We start from the raw sequence: 17,769 nt of genomic DNA on the forward strand, positions 1-17,769 counted from the left end.
GATTTACAAACAAATCTACGTAAGTTAAATGCTCCCTTGGCTCAAAACATTTCTGTAATTGTTTATACAGAAAAATATTTGGTAAAAATAATTAAAATCCTTAGGTTGATATTGATGTCCCTTCTAAAAGCTCATATAGCATTCTATACTTCCTGACCTCTTATTAAATAACACCACACTCAATAATATAATTGGCTGCATTTATTAGATTCTAAGTTTCTCAAGAAGAGAACATATCGGTTTTGTATTCTCTTTGATGAGTACATGTCTGGCATATTTGAACTTAAAAAATGTTGACTTCAGTTTTCACCATAACGATGTCCTGTCCTTTGATATGGAAGTGACTACACACGCATTTGTATTTGTTTTGCATACTGACAGATGTGCCCCTTGCCCCTCTCGCGTTCTTCTGTCTGCTTGAATTCAATTGCATGCATTATTAAGGTACTTAACTGACCAAGGGGGTATGATCTGTAGCCACTAGGTAAGTCTAACTGTTCAAGGCACACAATAAATAACATATATTTTTAAAAAGTAAGTTGAAAGTATAATAAATACTACAACTGAATTAGGAGGGAGGCGTTTATATTGATTTATTAGAATCCAAACCTTTTTGACTACAGTCATATTAAGAAATACATTTTTTATCATATTATCTCTTACAAATCGATACTACTGCATGTGATATACTTGAAATAATAAAAATGTTGGTCATGGTACACTACATGAACTTTACAATCCCTAGAGGTTTGTAACTCAGAGTTTGAACCATACTACAAAGGTTTATTCTTTTATAATAATCCCAGAAGTCAACTATTTTAAATTATTATTCTCCTTGGGATCTTTTTAACAATCCCACAGTCTGTGTATTTTCCTAGTTCTTGCTAACTTTCTTCTCTTGCACAGAAATTTCAACATTCTCTGCATTTCAAATGTCTAGCTTCTGCATTTGAGGATGTACAGATGCCAACACCTTATAGACTGACATGGCTATGTCTCTCTAATTATTTCTGGCTCTTTCATTAATCAGCAGGGAGTCAAACTGACCAGTATTTGGCTCTTGAAAGCACTTGGGAACAGTATCATGTCAGTGGGCAGAAGGATGGCAATATAGCATTGTGTTGGCAGGATCTATCGTTTGTGATTACCACAAAGGTGAAATTTAAGAATGCTGTGCCCTTAATTTCTAAAAGTTAATGAAACCACGTCGACAGAACTTGTAAGGTAAAAACACAGCTATTTGAAGGGACTGTCTAATCTGTGACTTCTAGTTCTCAAAAGCACTTCTTTTTTTGCCTGCAACACATCATTCTCTTTCGTAGTACATTCAATTTCACAACACAAGCTTGTATTTTATTACCAGTGTAGTATCAGTTCTCTATTATAAATACTAGTTTTACCTAAAACCTTTTCTTGTGTTTTCTGTCTAAATACAATGCCATGTTTTACCATTACAACCTGATGGGTTACATGAATGGAAAGAATATTCATTGTATTATATACACAAAGCAATTACATGTGAGACAAATGATAGTGACTTAGCATCTGATGTGAAAAATGTCAGTCAACAATGTGTGGAACAAAATGAGACTGTCTATTTTCCCAGCTTTGGCAAATTTACCAACTCTACCACCTCAAAACAACAGTTTTAGCATTCTGGTAAGCCAAGTTCTCCCAATGAGTTGATTGTCCCATTATGCTTAAAATTAAAAGTCTGCTTCTTTGAAGAAGTAAATATAATTTTAAAAAATGGTGAGTATTAAGCAGGAATGAGGAAATCTTAATTGAACATGGGCAAATTACTTTCTATAATTTGTATTCTAGCAACTGAATTAAGTAAACTTTGGCCAACTCTATGCTTCTGGAATTCAATCTTGTCTGATGCCAACTGTGACACTTTTATTGCACCTAAGCTTTTCTCCTAGAAGTGAAACTATGGGAAAGTGAGGCTCATTTTCAACATCAGATTAAATTCTGTACTCTGACACTAATTCAATTTTAGTGTATAAAAATTTTTGTATTTTGTATCCCCCATAATTTTGTATTTATTTGTCTTCTTTTTATACCGATGGTTCTCAACTAGGGAAGAGTCTGTTCTCCCTCCACACACTGGTTGCCCTGGAAAAGACTGCAGATTCTACCAAGTGGCCCTAGTGGTAAAGAACCTGGCTGCCAACGCAGGAGACATAAGAGACTCAGGTTCGACCCTGGGCTGGGAAGATCTCCCGGAAAAGGGAATAGCAACCTACTCCAGTATTCTTGCCGGGAGAATCCCATGGCAAGAGAAGCCTGACAGGCTATGGTCCATAGGGTTCCAAAGAGGCAGACACAACTGGAGCGACTTAGCATGCAGGCGTGCACCAACATTTTGATTGTCATGACTTGAGGGGTGGGTGTATGATACTGGCACCTAATGACTTAATCTATGGGAAATATATACTTGGTCTTTGTCCCTGGTTCCTGGCACATAGCTCCTAAAACCCTTGGAATCCCTGGAGTGGTGCCTCTTTGGCATACTAATGAGATGGTAGTCCTGAGATAGCTTCAGGATGGGGGCTGGTCACGAGAAAGAGCAAAGCATGATTAGAGTGTTAGAACTTTCAGCTCTACCCCCAACCTCTGGAGAGGGGTTAGGAACTTGAGGTTGCCTAAATCACAGGAACCAATCATTTAATCAGTTCTGCCAACACAATGAAGTCTGTCTACATAACAAGAACCTCTAAATAGTGGGATTAGGAGACCTTCAGGGTAAGTCATGTACTCTTCTTGTTCACATCATCACTCAGAAAAACACCATCGGTCATTTGGTTTGTTATAAAGGTGTCAGCCTTTCAATGGCCATTTTTTTTGTTTTGTTTTTAAATCTCAAGGCAACTTTTTGGATCCTGTTTGAAAACAATTGTTAGACACACTAAAACATATTCTTTACATTAATTTAACTGTTCATGTAATATAATAAAGTTAAGAGGCTTAAGAGTGAAAAAAAGGAGCCCCATCCAGAGGAGTGTCCAAAATAACCTGCTTACCAGCATGGTGAACAAGAGACTTGATTTGGAAGAGGAAAATAATTTTCAGTAAAATATATGTTTAACTAAATTGTGACATTTTGATAGGCAAATGTTACTAGCACAATAAACACACTGTGCTTAAAAAAATAAAGCAGGATCATTTTGAACAAAAAAACTTAGAAAAACTGATGGGGAATTTCCCTATGAATCATACTTTCCAAGTCCTGAAACAGAAAGTGATTTTGAAATTAATCATTTTAGGAAGCTGCTTTATCCACTTTGTAAGACTATCAGAATGATTACTTTTCAGCATGCTCAGTCAGTAACTTACCTAGGTTGTCTAAAATGTTTGAACTGTTTCTGAGTATCAGAGTAATAGGCTGGCTTCCTGAAGTAATTAATAAAGTTGATAAAGTTGACTAGTGTTTCCAGTCTATGCAATGGAGGAAACTGGTGTGATATACGCAAATGCCTGTGAGCAACAGCCATGCTCCACTTTCATGATATCTCATCTTTCTCAAATAACAATTTAAAGATGTGAACCAGCATGGTGTATTATGTTCATTGTATCAAAATGACTTATGCTGCCATTTTAATTCATTATTTAAAAATCCTTTCTTTCTAAAAGGATTCGGGGGGGGGAGGGATGTTGGTATAACATTTCCAGTTTCAGAGGCACTCTATAATTTTCTAATGGCATTTTATTGAAAGATAGACTGGCTTATTATCATATCTAAATGTCACACTGGCAAGAGAAAATTGTATGTATAATGATGAAAATGGAAACTGTTTCTAAAAGCTAATTTACTGAACCACAACGAGTTATCAAAACATAATTTGAGCAAAACTGTATGATTTTTAAAATATTTCGAGTAAATTAAGCATTAACAATACTTGCAGATTCTAAGAGGAAGGAAATAAAAGTGACTTAGTGACTTCTTTTAAAATATAGATCCACAAAGTATTCTAGCATCCCTAAGAATCTGTTTTTCTATTGACAGTCACAAAGATGTCTGTATTATCAATTTAGAAAACTCCAAAGGTAAAAATATTGTTTATTTAAAAGGGAATTACATTTCTAAAAGAATGGCTGTTAACTTCCACATTCTAAGCATTTGAACCAGAAAGAATTTCAAGATGATCGTTTTTACAGACTAGAAAACAGGTCCAGAGGTGCTAGTTAGGTTCTAGGCCTTGTGACCACGTCACATGGAGAAGTTGGTGCCATTGCCGTAACTGAGACCCCGGTCTCCCAACTCCAAGGAAATACTCCTCTTGCTATGTGAGCATGTGAGCATCAGGCTTGCTCTTACTAGGTTCAAAGGTTTTTCCCCTCTACTATGGTCCGATAGTGAATATAAAGCAGTATTATTAATTATGCTATAGAATTAAGCTATACGCCATCTTGGGCTTCCCTGGCTCAGACAATGAAGAATCTGCCTACAATGCTGGAGATCCTGGTTTGATCCCTGGGTTGGGAAGATTCCCTGGAGGAGGGCATGGCAACCCCCTCCAGTATTCTTGCCTGGAGAATCTTCATGGACAGAGGAGCCTGGAGGGCTACAGTCCATGGTGTGGCAAAGAGCCAGACACAACTGAGCGACTAAGCACAGCACATACACTGTATCTTAACTCCACGGAGAGGGACCCCCTTCACTGAAGAATAAAAGATCTTCTGGTCACATGTTATTATTTTTCAATGGAAACTACTGAGAACACAAAGGGATCTATTACTAATACTATTGACAGACATTATTCTTTTTGCTTTTTAAAAGGTATACATTACAACAGATTCTATAATGTAACAAAACATAACAAAAAGACAGGAGCACTGGGACGCTCTCTTTTGCCTTGAAGTTTGGGGCTCTGGAAAGGCTGATCTAATTGCTACATGGGACCAAAATATCCTTAGAATTTAAAGAGCTCTTGATGTTTAGAAAGTAATTTCCAGTTGTTGTTATGTACTATGACAACAGTGGAAAGGAATCAGCTTTCCTTTTCAGAAGAAAGCATAGTCAATAATCAAATGCTTGTCTGCATCCACCAAGCAAGTCAGCAGCACTAGATTTTCAACTATCTTTAGGTCTCTGCTGTCAATTAGAAAAGATTGCATGCAAGGACATACTGAGACCCACCTTCATAAAGCCTGGTGACCTAGGAATCTTAAAGATAAGCAAAATGGAGAAGAAATTAGCAATGGACTTTGAAGGCTGAAACAGAAATAAAAATACTTCTACCCAAGGCCAAGTAGTTTTATCCTTAAAATAACTTTTTTTTTTAAATCAGTCATACTACACTTGAAAAACTCTACTTTGATGCTGTCTGTAATCACAAGTCACACTAAAGCCTGAATCCACTAGCACTGGTGCCCTGAGAAACTCATTTATACTTCTTTCCAGGCAGATTACATGTACTAGCCTTTGAGAAGTAAACAGGCCTTGTACAGCTGAAAGTCCAATTATTAGTTCAGGGCCAACTGCTACAAATTTTTCAAACCTCCTATACTTTGTCCTGCTATAAAAAGGAAAATAATTTTTATTGCCCAGAGAATGGGATTGTCTTCTAACTTATTCAACCCGAGAAGTGGTCAGCAAATTCTAATTCTAGTTTGAGGGTTATTTCATAATGCCATTCTTAGTGTTCTTTCCATTTAATTGGCATATAGTTCCCTGTTTGGAACAGGATATTACTCACTTGAATTCTTTCCATAGGGGGAAAAACAATTTTCCAGGCTCATTTCCCTGAGAATTGCTTAGATCAAGACCAAGTTGGTTGAAATAAATTGTTGATAAGATTGTGAGAATACTAAGATCTTTACTCTGAAATGCTTGGCAGAAAAACACTAATAAGAAAGTCCAAAATTTCAAAGTCAGAGCGTTCAAAAGGGCAACCCCATGTGCATTTGATTGTGCATTTAAAAGCTAATGTTTGTTAGATGCTAGAGGACTCTGGGGCATTGGGGAAGATGTTACTGAACAATACAGACCTCTGTTCTGATTTGCATGCCTTGTGTGTTTTGAGATGTATTTGATGAGTGAATTTTCAAAGGTCTGAGCAACAATGGCAGTTCCCTCTGTGAGCCAAAGAGCTCCGAGCAACCTCCCCTTGACAAGCAGAGTGAGCCACTGAAGGCTTGTCTCTGCTAATGAAATGTAACATGAGAACGCCTTTCCCTGCTGTCTCGTTGTGTCAAACAGCAAGCTCGGCACCAAAAGTAATCCTGAAAACATCAGACTAAAATGTTCCTTGTAAATAGGGGGGAGCTTTAAATCAGTGAGGACTAATTATAGAAATGGGAATAAAACATTTATGTGGACTACATCAAACGGGCCAAAAGAGCGCTCCATATGTTGGCAGTATCCTCTACAGTTATTGGGTCAGGGAAGGTGACTGTGGCGCGTCGTGGGTTCAGCAGTGATAAGTCAGTCAACCTGGGTACGTCTACTGATTGGCGCATCACTCTTTTTCTGGGAGATGATGATACAGGTCCTGCTTTGTCGACTAGCCCTATTTCTGGCTCTCTACCACAGTTTCGTCTTCCTTGTTTACTTTTAACTTTTCTTTTTGTATTACATGCATCTATGATGACAGTCCCTTTTTTGGGACAAGGCAGAGAATAAATGAACATTTTGCACTGAGGTGCATGGTGCCCCTCTTTCCTCTCTATGCTCATGTTATCTCTGCAGGAGAAGGGACTTAGCTGCAAACTTATGCTAGGGTGTTAGGAAAAAATGTTTAGTTCTTCTTAGGAGAATCTTTAATTTTTACATTTCTTTAGAGTGAGGACAATATTTAAAACTAATGAAATACTACATAATGTGAGCTAGAAAAGTGAAAAACTAAATGTGTCCACTTCAGTGGACATTTAGGTTGCTTCCAGGGCCTGGAAGGATGGATAAAGAAGACGTGGTACAATGTACAATGGACTATTAGTCAGAAACAGAATGAAATAATGCCATTTGCCACAACATGGCTGGACTGAGAGGTTGCCACACGGATGAAGTAAGTCAGACAAGTATATATCATATGATATTGCTTATATGTGGACTCTTTAAAAAAAATGGAACAAATGAACCTATTTACAGAAAAGAAACAGAGTCACAGGTGCATAAAACAAATTTACAGTTACCAAGAGGGAAAGAGGGGAGGGATAAATTGGGAGATTGGGATTGACATATACACACTACTATATACAAATAGATAATTAATAAGAACCTACTGTACAGCACAGAGAATGCTAATCAATACTCTGTAATGACCTATGTGGGAAAAGAATCTATAAAAGAGTGGATATATGTATCATTGATTCACTTCATTGTACAGTAGAAAATTAACACAACATTATAAATCAGCTATACTCCAATAAAATTAATCCCCCAAATTAAAAAAAATCACTTCACAAAGTGGTACAAACCTTATCCAGGACAAGAGTCTGACTCTTTTTTTTTGAAGTTCTACTTCTGTCTAGGAAACTTAAAAGGACCTGAGACCCTCTCACCTAGTATTGAACTCCCTCGGTCTTTTTTTTTAAATGCCAGGTGGCATGATGGATCTCAGTTTCCTGATCAGGGATGGAACCCAGGCCCCCTGCATTGGGAGCACCAAGTCATAACCAATGGACCACCAGGGAAGTCCCTCCTTGAGTCTAATCCTCTCTCCTCCTTTGCTGGGTTTAACATGCTTCATTTCTCTTTCTTTCTCTCAACACTGATGATCCATAATAATCACTACACATTGTTAGCTATTTTACTTCCAATTCTTTATAATTCCATACAAGTTCATTGATTCTTACTTCTTCGAATCAGATTCATCTTCAGTCCATTTAGGGGACTCAATCCCTACCACTCCAGGCCAAGAAGAAAATGAACCAGTGGATTGACGAGTTCGACAGTTATTTGTCAGCTAACACGCTAGAACCTAAGCAGCCACCCATTCTGGAAACGCTCTCCATCTCTGCCTTCTCTGAGGCCAACTGGTTTTCCTTCTGCCTCTCTCCTTTCCAAGGAGTCTCTGGACATGGAGCGTGTGTGCGTGTGTGCGTGTGTGTGTGCGTGCATGCGTGCGCACGTGTGTGCGTGTGTGCGTGTGCGCGTGCGTGCGTGTGTGCGCGTGCGTGCGTGTGTGTGCATGCATGCGTGCGTGTGCGCGCGCGTGTGCGTGCGTGTGCGCGCGTGCGTCCATGCGCGTGTGCGTGCGTGTGTGCGTGTGCGCGCGTGTGTGCGTGTGCGTGCATGCGTGCGTGTGCGCGCGTGCGCGTGTGTGCGTGCGTGTGTGCGTGCGTGCGTGTGTGTGTGCGCGTGTGCGTGTGTGTGAGAAACCTTTCCCCCTTTTCCGATCTGTCACTGCTACAGTTCCTCGAGAGTCGATCCTCAGCGCCACACTACTCTCATACACTGCACTCCCTTTCATCCACATCTCTATTTGCCATTTACCATCTAAATTCTCATTGTTTTCAAATGAATACCAACCTCTTCTCCGAGCTGCCTGACCATGTCTCAAAATCACCTCATATGCAACCTGAGTAAAAACGAAGTGATGATGATCCCGCTCTGCAACCGTAGCCACCGTTCTTTATCTTAGTAGATGCCATCGCTTCCCTCTGATTTCCAGACTGAACACTCTTGCATCATCCTCGGCCTTTGTGCCCTTCATCACCAATATCTATTTCCTTAAGAAAACTTATTGGCTTTGCCATCTAACTAGCTCCAAATGCTTTTCTCTATTCACACTGCTATCATTCTATCCTATCTGCTATCAGCTTTTATCTGGAAAATATGCTGACTGTTCTTGCTTTCACATTTCCACTCCTCCAAACAGAGCAAAGAGTGTGTAATTATAAGGCCAGAGCGCATAATTATAAGCCAACTCATCACATTTGCTAGCCTACAAGCCTGAAGTGCTTTCTTTAAATCCTTAAATCCTTCTTCATCTTGCATATTCCAAGTCCCAGACATACTGGTTTAGTTCCTTGAATATGTAATGTTGTCTCCTAACTTGGGGACTTTGTACATGCTGTTTGTCTGTCTAAAATACTATCAACACTTCCCTGCCCAACTAATACCAGCTAATTCTTTCCTAGCTAGTACCAGCTAATTCTTCAAAATTCAGCTCAAATCTAGTTAAAACGTCACTTCCTCAGAGAAATATTCCCAGAATAATTAATGTGTCTCTCTCCTCCACTGGACCATAGGTACCATGATGGCAAGGAGCATGGCTATTTTATTCACTGTTTTATATGTAACCTTTTGCAGGCACACAGAAAATATTTGTTAAATAAGTGAATGCATATGACAAATGGAATGAACACAAATAATGCTGTTACATAATGGCCTTCTAGGTAATTATAGAATGTTTTAAAATCAGTCAACCTATCTATGTTTCTACCAACTCATTGGAAAAGATCCTGATGTTGGGAAGGACTGAAGGCAAAAGGAGAAGAAGGTGGCAGAGGGTGAGATGGTTAGATAACATCACCGACATGAGTTTGAGCAAATTCCTGGTAGATAGTGAAGGACAGGGATGCCTGGCATGCTGCAGTCCATGGAGTCACAAAAAGTTGGAAATGACTTAGCTGCTGAACAACAACATTTGTCTACTTACCTACATACCTATCTACCAAGCAATGCAGATTTAATATACATGATCACACTCAAAGATTTATAGAGATTTTCTCATAAGAAACAGTTCCTCCATATGAAAAACAATACCAATAATCATCAACTGAGATCATAAGTAAATGCACTCATGAATCTATACTCACATAACTATCAGAGCTTCTCAACTAAAGGGCTTAGATATGAATCCCTTCAGAGCATCAGGATAGAGTTAGAGCTGGTGAATCAACTGGCATAAGATGCTATACTCATTTTCTAGGAGTGTCCTGACATATAATAATTTGGAAAGTACTGCTAGATGCGACCAGTTTGAGAGTATTTTTTGTTGTCCAGTCGGTGCTTTTTTTACTTTTTTTTAAGGCAGTGATTGAGATCGTATTTTCAAAAGCACAGTAAATTGAATCAACAAGGGTACAAATTGAATCAATCCATAATATTAGGATCCATTCACTGTGTTATCAGGTCACCACAAAATTATGTTTAAGAACTATATATAATCATATTATAAATGCTTATAATATGATAGGTGTTAAATCAAAAAAGCAGAATATAAAATTGTAAATGACCATAAGTACAATTTTAAACACAAAGATAGTTACTAGAAGTTATACTTAATTTGTTTAGACTGTGATTTTTCTTTTTAATCTATATCACTATGTTCTTTTAGCATGAAAATATAAAATAGTTTAATTAAAAATAGACATCATTATAAATAAAACACTGCCTTTAATTTGCTATTTTGTTTTTGTGCTCTGTATAACCCTAATCAGGGAATATAGCTGTGGTATACATAAATCCCTCACTGAAGAGCAGTTTTTATACCAAAAATTCTTATGATAATTATAATTACATATACTTCAAATTAATTGCTTAATATATATAAGTATTTCCTTCAGAAAAAGAGATGTTTTGCCTATAACTACTGAGTACAAATTCAACAATAAAAAATGATAGCTAACTTGAAAATATTTCATTTAAGAAGTAGTCTATATTCATATATCAGAAATACTTAGAATGAAATAGAATATGTGCTTTTTTCTATTTGATTTTCTGCATGGTTATTTTTTAATAAGATAGGATATAAATATGGAGATCAGTTTCTCTACCCAAACAGGGCTTTATCACAAGAAGTATCATAACCTAGAAGTAAATATTGAAAATAATTATTGAATTACACATCAGTCTCCCCACTAAACTGCAAGACCCTTACTATTAGAAAATATGTTTTCTATTTTGTATGCACACTGCAAAGTACAATCCTTAACTTATCATAAGCATATTTCTAAATGTCTATTAAATGAATAAAAACATAGTCTTTAAGGAAAATAATGTCATTAAAATTCCTTTCCTCTAATGAAAATACCTTTCATCATACATGCTACTTTCTGCTCTAAATAAGATGTAATGAGCTTTACCTTCAATCTGAGATTGTTTCATCTAATGTCTTTTTGATTATAACTTCAAATTTTAAAAAGGAGAAGCCCTTAGTGGATAATTAACAGCAATTAAGATAAGCTTAAACATGACATAAAGGTAAAGTTTCTGTCATGGACAATTTTCTTTCTAGGAAATATATCTCAGGGCACATATTCTGCAGTAGAATAGTTTTGTTTTGTTTTATTTTGTTTAGGAGAAGAGTTTTGAGAAATATTTCCCTGGGATATTTCAGGTCAAATTTTCTGGACCAGCCATTCAAACTGAACACTTGGTGTGGTTTCTCTGAAAGATATGGTCTGTTTTCTGCCGCTGAATCCTGACTGTGCTGACAGCTAAGTTTCTACAAGTAAGTTTCTAAATGTCTCAGTTGAATCCATCTTTACCATCAGCTCTACCTCTTTTCTTTTTACCCAAATAGGCACAGTCAATGAGACAATGCCAACAATAATTTCACATGAATAAATAACATGATCATTTTAGTTGGGTTTTATAAAATATTAATCTTATCTTTAGTGGATTTTGCACAGTCAAGGGGACCTTGAAAGAATAAAGCTTACACTGGGTAGCCAAATCGTCATCTGTTTCAAATGGTGCAGAATTTGTGATCTATGTAGAAACCCAGAGACATTAACAAAATTATCCAGGGAATTTAGATCAATTGGAGCCTTTTCCTATCCCCTGCAGTGCTGGCAAACCTCACAAGTTCCTTAAACACAAAGTGAAGTCACAATGTACTGGAGGGAAAGAAATCCAATAGGAAGAGAAAACAGTGCTGTCGCAAATAGATGTTTAAACATGTTAGTTCAACTTAAAAATCCTCCCTGGGGAATAATTTAACAGTTTTCCTTCTCTGAGCGATAAGACACCTAATTAAAAAGACGCTTTCAACTTCAGAAATCTTTAGATGTTGATTATTTATTAGAAAGCTATAAAATGCTAACCATGTAAAAAGCATTACAACACCTTTGCCAGTAATTATAGTTATTTTGAAGAATACAATGCACATTATTCATCTCTCTAGAATTTAGATCAATGGTCTTAGACTTTCATTTTTCATCAAGCTATTTCCTTTTTCTAAATAATAATCAATGTTAAGGTATGTGGGTTATGTTTTCATTTGGATTTCGTATTAACTGAATAGAAAAATTCAAGCTAATTTATCCTAGTTGATTTATATGCAAGTATAAATATAATGATTAATTTATAATCCATTAAATTTATACATCAAAGAACAACATTTAAATGTAGGTCATCATTTTATTGCCCTTTTTGGTTCTTTAATAATAATTGAACTTTCTTTTAACTAAATGTTTCTCTTTTATTAAAATGATACTTACAGGTAATTTCCAGGCTAGGTTTAATTTTACAATATGCTACTAAATTGAGACAAGTTTGCCTACATAAGATTAAAGAGTACTGTCTCAGATATAACTTGTTCTGTATAATAGATCTGCAATAAATTGTCTGAAAATCAAACCATCTAGCCAAATACATTAGAGTAAATTTCCAGTGACTACTTCTACAAATAATACCATCTACTTGTAGAGCCCTTTATAATTTACCAAGTATTTTTATATATTGCCATTAATTAAATCACTAAATAACATTATAGAGATAAGATAATGAGACTGAGAGACAGATGTTAAGACAGGACCAGAATTCGTTGGTTGGCAATAACAGAGCCAAGAGTATAACCTGAGGCTTCTAGTTCTCATTCAGAGTCATGTTTTTTTGTATTGATGGATTCTCTTCCAGTGGGAAGACCTGTTGCTACACCTATCTTCTAATTGAATCTGAATCTCAATAGATTTGCTTTCCTTCCTACCTTGGAGAAGGCAATGTCACCCCACTCCAGTACTCTTGCCCAGAAAATCCCATGGACAGAGGAGCCTGGTGGGCTACAGTCCATGGGGCCGGGAGGAGTCGGACACGACTGAGCGACTTCCCGTTCACTTTTCACTTTCATGCACTGGAGAAGGAAATGACAATCCATTCCAGTGTTCTTGCCTGGAGAATCCCAGAGACGGGGAAGCCTGGTGGGCTGCCGTCTATGGGGTCGCACAGAGTCGGACATGACTGAAGCGACTTAGCAGCAATAGCAGCAGCCTACCTTTAGTTAAAGCATGTGCAAGTGAACCCATAAATGCCCAGAATTAATGAGTCATATACATAACTTAACCTTTGTAAGGCCAGCGGTACACTGCTGCTGCTGCTGCTGCTAAGTCGCTTCAGTCGTGTCTCCAGGCAAGAACACTGGAGTGGGTTGCCATTTCCTTCTCCAACGCATGAAAGTGAAAAGTGAAAGTGAAGTCACTCACTGTGTCCAACTCTTAGTGACCCCATGGACTGCAGCCTAGCAGGCTCCTCCGTCCATGGGATTTTCCAGGCAAGAGTACTGGAGGTGCCATTGCCTTCTCCGGGATGTAAGTCTATGTCCCTCCAAAGAGCAGAGGAAACAAAAACAAATTATATAGAGAAGAAAATGTGAATATATATCTATATAGCTTTGAAAATAATAGAACTTTATCTGTCAAAATGAATTATAATAATTATTTAGTTCTAGTCCAAATTTTTAATCTTCATAGATTCTCAAGGCAAAAGAATTTATTTTATCCTTTTTTAGGTTACTACCAGACCAGCCAATCAGATTCTTCTCCTGCACCATCTAGTCACCAATATTAGTTGAATCAAACCTTCCTGTATCCTATATGATATCAAATACAAAATTGTATTTACTCAGGTTACCTTCCTGGGAGAAAGAACAGGATTATATAGAGTATACTTTTTTAAAAAATTAACATAAATTTTTTGCAGAAAATAGTCAATCTCAAATTACTTCACATTTTTGTTTAAAAAAAAGTAAAGCTTTGTTTTAAAGTAAATAATTCTAGTAGACAAAAATGTACTCTGTTATATAAAAATACTGTGGTATATGTACTATCTCATAACTTTATGTACTATCTCAAATCATAACAACACAAGTTGTGAAATAAAATTTATATTTTATGGCAAGACAAGAAAAATTCAAACAAAAAGTTTGCTCTGCCCTTTGGTTTCCTCTCTCCCCACAATATGTCTTGTGTATCTGTATCATGTATTGACCAAACCTACCCCACTGGCAGAAATACCTGCTCAACCAGAAAGAGCAACATTCTCCTAGCACAATAAAACAACTCCTTAAAGATAACTTTCCTACTTGAATTTTTAAGGGGTCATATGTCACTTAAATCTGGATTATGTCAAAAATATGTCATTTGATGTACAGCCCTCTGTCCAAAAAAAAAAAAAAACAAACTTACATTAATGGTGCTTTGACTTCTGGTGGGCAGGAACAGTTCTCAGAGCTTTCTGAGATGTTCTTCCGGGTTATAACTCAAGTTTGGCTCTAACAAAATTTTCCACTTCTTTCTTAGATCAACTGATTAGTTTTCACTGACAAAGTTCAATGTAAAGCAACCGTGTACTCACATGAGGAAATATTTCCAGCCTTATTATTTTTCATACAATTTCACAAACTGGTGAGCTCAACCACAATTCATTCAAAAAGTGTTTTCAGTGAAAGAAATAATGTATTTCTTTATATTCAATTATTTGTACTGGATTTTAAACTAATCATTTTTTGTTGTACAGATGATCTTCCTCACCAAATTAAGGTTTCATATTTAAGGAGAGACATACTAAGTAAGCATACCATGTAATAATTATCTTGAGCAGCTTACTTATTTTCACTCATAAGTAGTTACTTTTTTTCCAACAGAATGTTGAGCTGTAAGTTCAACAAAATATTTGACCTTATGTCTATTCAAAACCATGTTTTAAAAATCAAAATTAGGGCCCATCAGATTTTCACTTACTTTGCTTTAGCTTCTGCATCTTCATATGCTTTATTAGAAACATCATCTAATCCTCCAATCAAATGTTTGAAAGAGCTGTCAGAGAGGAAAAAAGCTGTGATTAGGATAAATCCTCACCAAAGTGGTAACAATGACAGCATAGTCAATGACATACTGAAACAATCTGAAAGGATCTAAATAAAAATGAATTTAAACATTTAATATCAGCACATTATAAAGAGACATATCAGATAATGATATAAACTGAGAGCAGGAAATGTCTTTTAAAGTGCTGTGAGATTTTACATTTTAATTTTAAACCTCTATAATGTTCATACATGCAAATGGCTTTGTTTGCCAGTTCAGTTCAGTTCAGTTCAGTCATGTCAATTCTTTGCGACCCCATGAATCACAGCACACCAGGCCTCCCTGTCCATCACCATCTCCCAGAGTTCACTCAAACTCATGTCCATCAAGTCGGTCATGCCATCCAGCCATCTCATCCTCTGTCATCCCCTTGTCCTCCTGCTCCCAATCCCTCCCATCATCAGGGTCTTTTCCAATGAGTCAACTCTTCGCATGAGGTGGCCAAAGTATTGGAGTTTCAGCTTTAACATCAGTCCTTCCAATGAACAACCAGGACTGATATCCTTTAGAATGGACTGGTTGGATCTCCTTGCAGTCCAAGAGACTCTCTAGAGTCTTCTCCAACACCTTGTTTGTAGTGAGTATTATAAAACAAAACATGCATGAAACATGTAGGATGTGTGCTAATTTAAATTTAAATGTTGCTTTGTCATTTTTACACACACTTAAAAAAATAACCTATTAAGGGAAACTTGACAGTCTGCTTGGGGGCTGACTGGAAGGGGAAAGGAGTAGCTATTACATCAGGCCCTTGGGTAATGAGCTCATCTGTGGAACAGGGTAACTAGATTGCTGGGCTAAATATACCAAGTATTTCTTTTCTTCCTTTTTTTCCCTTTGATGTGGTCCATTTTCACAGTCTTTGTTGAATTTGTTACAATACTGCTTCTGTTTTATCTTTTGTTTTTTGGCTGCAAGGCATGTGGGTCTTAGCTACCCCACCAGGGATCCTGCATTGAAAGGTGAAGTTAAACCCACAAGTCCACCAGGAAAGTATTTATACTAAGTATTTTTAATACAAAAAGGAAACAAAAGACAATGACCAGACAAAAAGTCAAAGAATCAAGAATTGCGTTCTATGGAGTATCAAGTTTTCTATAATGAACACATTCAGTTCACTTCAGTTGCTCAGTCGTGTCCAACTCTTTGCGACCCCAGGGACTGCAGCACACCAGGCCTCCCTGTCCATCATCAACTCCTGGAGTTCACCCAAAACCATGTCCATTGAGTCAGTGATGCCATCTAACCATCTCATCTCCTGTTCCCTTCTCCTCCTGCCCTCAATCTTTCCGAGTATCAGTGTCTTTTCAAATGAGTCAGCTTTTTGCATCAGGTAGCAAAAGCACTGGAGTTTCAGCTTCAACATCAAGTCCTTCCAATGAACACCCAGGACTATCTCCTTTAGGATGGACTGGTTGGATCTCCTTGCAGTCCAAGGTACTTTCAAGAGTCTTCCTCAACACCACAGTTCAAAAGCAAGGGAATGGCAAACTACTTCAGTATTCTTGCCTTGAGAAGCCCATGAACAGTATGAAAAGGTAAAATGAACTTATTAATTATGGTCAAATGAATGAATGTGAATGTATGAGCAACAGGCAGCAGTCCATATAAAAGTTTCAAAAATATAATTAATGATAAAATAAATGATAAATGTAATCTCCAAGGTGGAGAATGGTTAAAATATGATTTTGGCCATTGTTCTTTATGTGGTAAAACTGCCCATTTTCTTATTGAATATTTTATTAGAGAAATATTTCTTTGAGAAACTCCTTAAAGTGAGATGGGCTTACATTGTAAAGTAAAATACATATCTTTAATTATGAAAAAAATGGTAATATCTGGTTGATTTCCTATTTTCATAAATAATATGAAATTTAAACACAGAGAGTTTAAGTTATTTATCCAAAATGATAGCAGTTTTGAATTATAATCCATTTTCTCTGATACCCAATCCTTTCCTTTATAATACTTAAATATTTTAAACACAACCAAATCTAGACATTGTGAAAAGGCACTAACAGAGGAAAAAGGAGACTTAAGTGGCAAAAACAAAGAGCAAGAACTACTAAAACGTAGCTTTTCAAAAATACTTGGAACTATTCATACATTGTTTTCTTAAAAATTTAAAATGCATAGCAATTTGAAAATTCAAATAGTTACAAAAATTCCTGTCTTCCTCCTTCAGTTCAGTTGCTCAGTCCTGTCAGACTCTTTGAGACTCCATGGACTACAGAACACCAGGCCTCCCTGTCCATCACCATTCTTTCTAGAGTTATTTCTCCACTGATCTCCATTAGCATATTGGGTACCTACTGACCCGGGGAGTTCCCCTTTCAGTATCCTATCATTTTGTCTTTTCATACTGCTCATGGGGTTCTCAAGGCAAGAATACTGAAGTGGTTTGCCATCCCCTTCTCCAGTGGACCACATTCTGTCAGACCTCTCCACCATGACCCGCCTGTCTTGGGTGGCCCCACAGGGCATGGTTTAGTTTCATTGAGCTAGACAAGGCTGTCTAATTTGATTTCAGATCTTCATCCTCCTGGTCAGATTCCTGCCATTACATTCTATTTACCAACATCTCTATTCATGCATCAACTACACATGACCACGTCTGAGGTCAGGGGTGGCAGCCGACAGGAGCCAACACAGGCCCGAGGTCAGGGCAGTGTCCAAGAGGAGCTACCCCACGCCTGACGTCAGGGGCAGCGGCCGAGAGGTGCTACCCTA

At 37.2% G+C, this 17,769-nt stretch overlaps 1 protein-coding gene across 4 annotated transcripts in view; it reads right to left on the reverse strand.

Moving 5' to 3' along the window:
- PRKG1 (protein kinase cGMP-dependent 1) overlaps positions 1–17,769 on the reverse strand; it is a 1,392,774-nt gene that overhangs the window by 111,319 nt on the left and 1,263,686 nt on the right. For all 4 annotated transcript variants that reach the window (XM_004020002.6, XM_015103265.4, XM_042238622.1 and 1 more), the window contains one exon: positions 14,914–14,988. In XM_004020002.6, the coding sequence (XP_004020051.3) occupies positions 14,914–14,988 (75 nt within the window). The remainder of the gene's footprint in view (positions 1–14,913; positions 14,989–17,769) is intronic.

This window comes from Ovis aries, chromosome 22 (genome assembly GCF_016772045.2).
Source record: "Ovis aries strain OAR_USU_Benz2616 breed Rambouillet chromosome 22, ARS-UI_Ramb_v3.0, whole genome shotgun sequence".
Classification (NCBI taxonomy): Eukaryota; Metazoa; Chordata; class Mammalia; order Artiodactyla; family Bovidae; genus Ovis; species Ovis aries.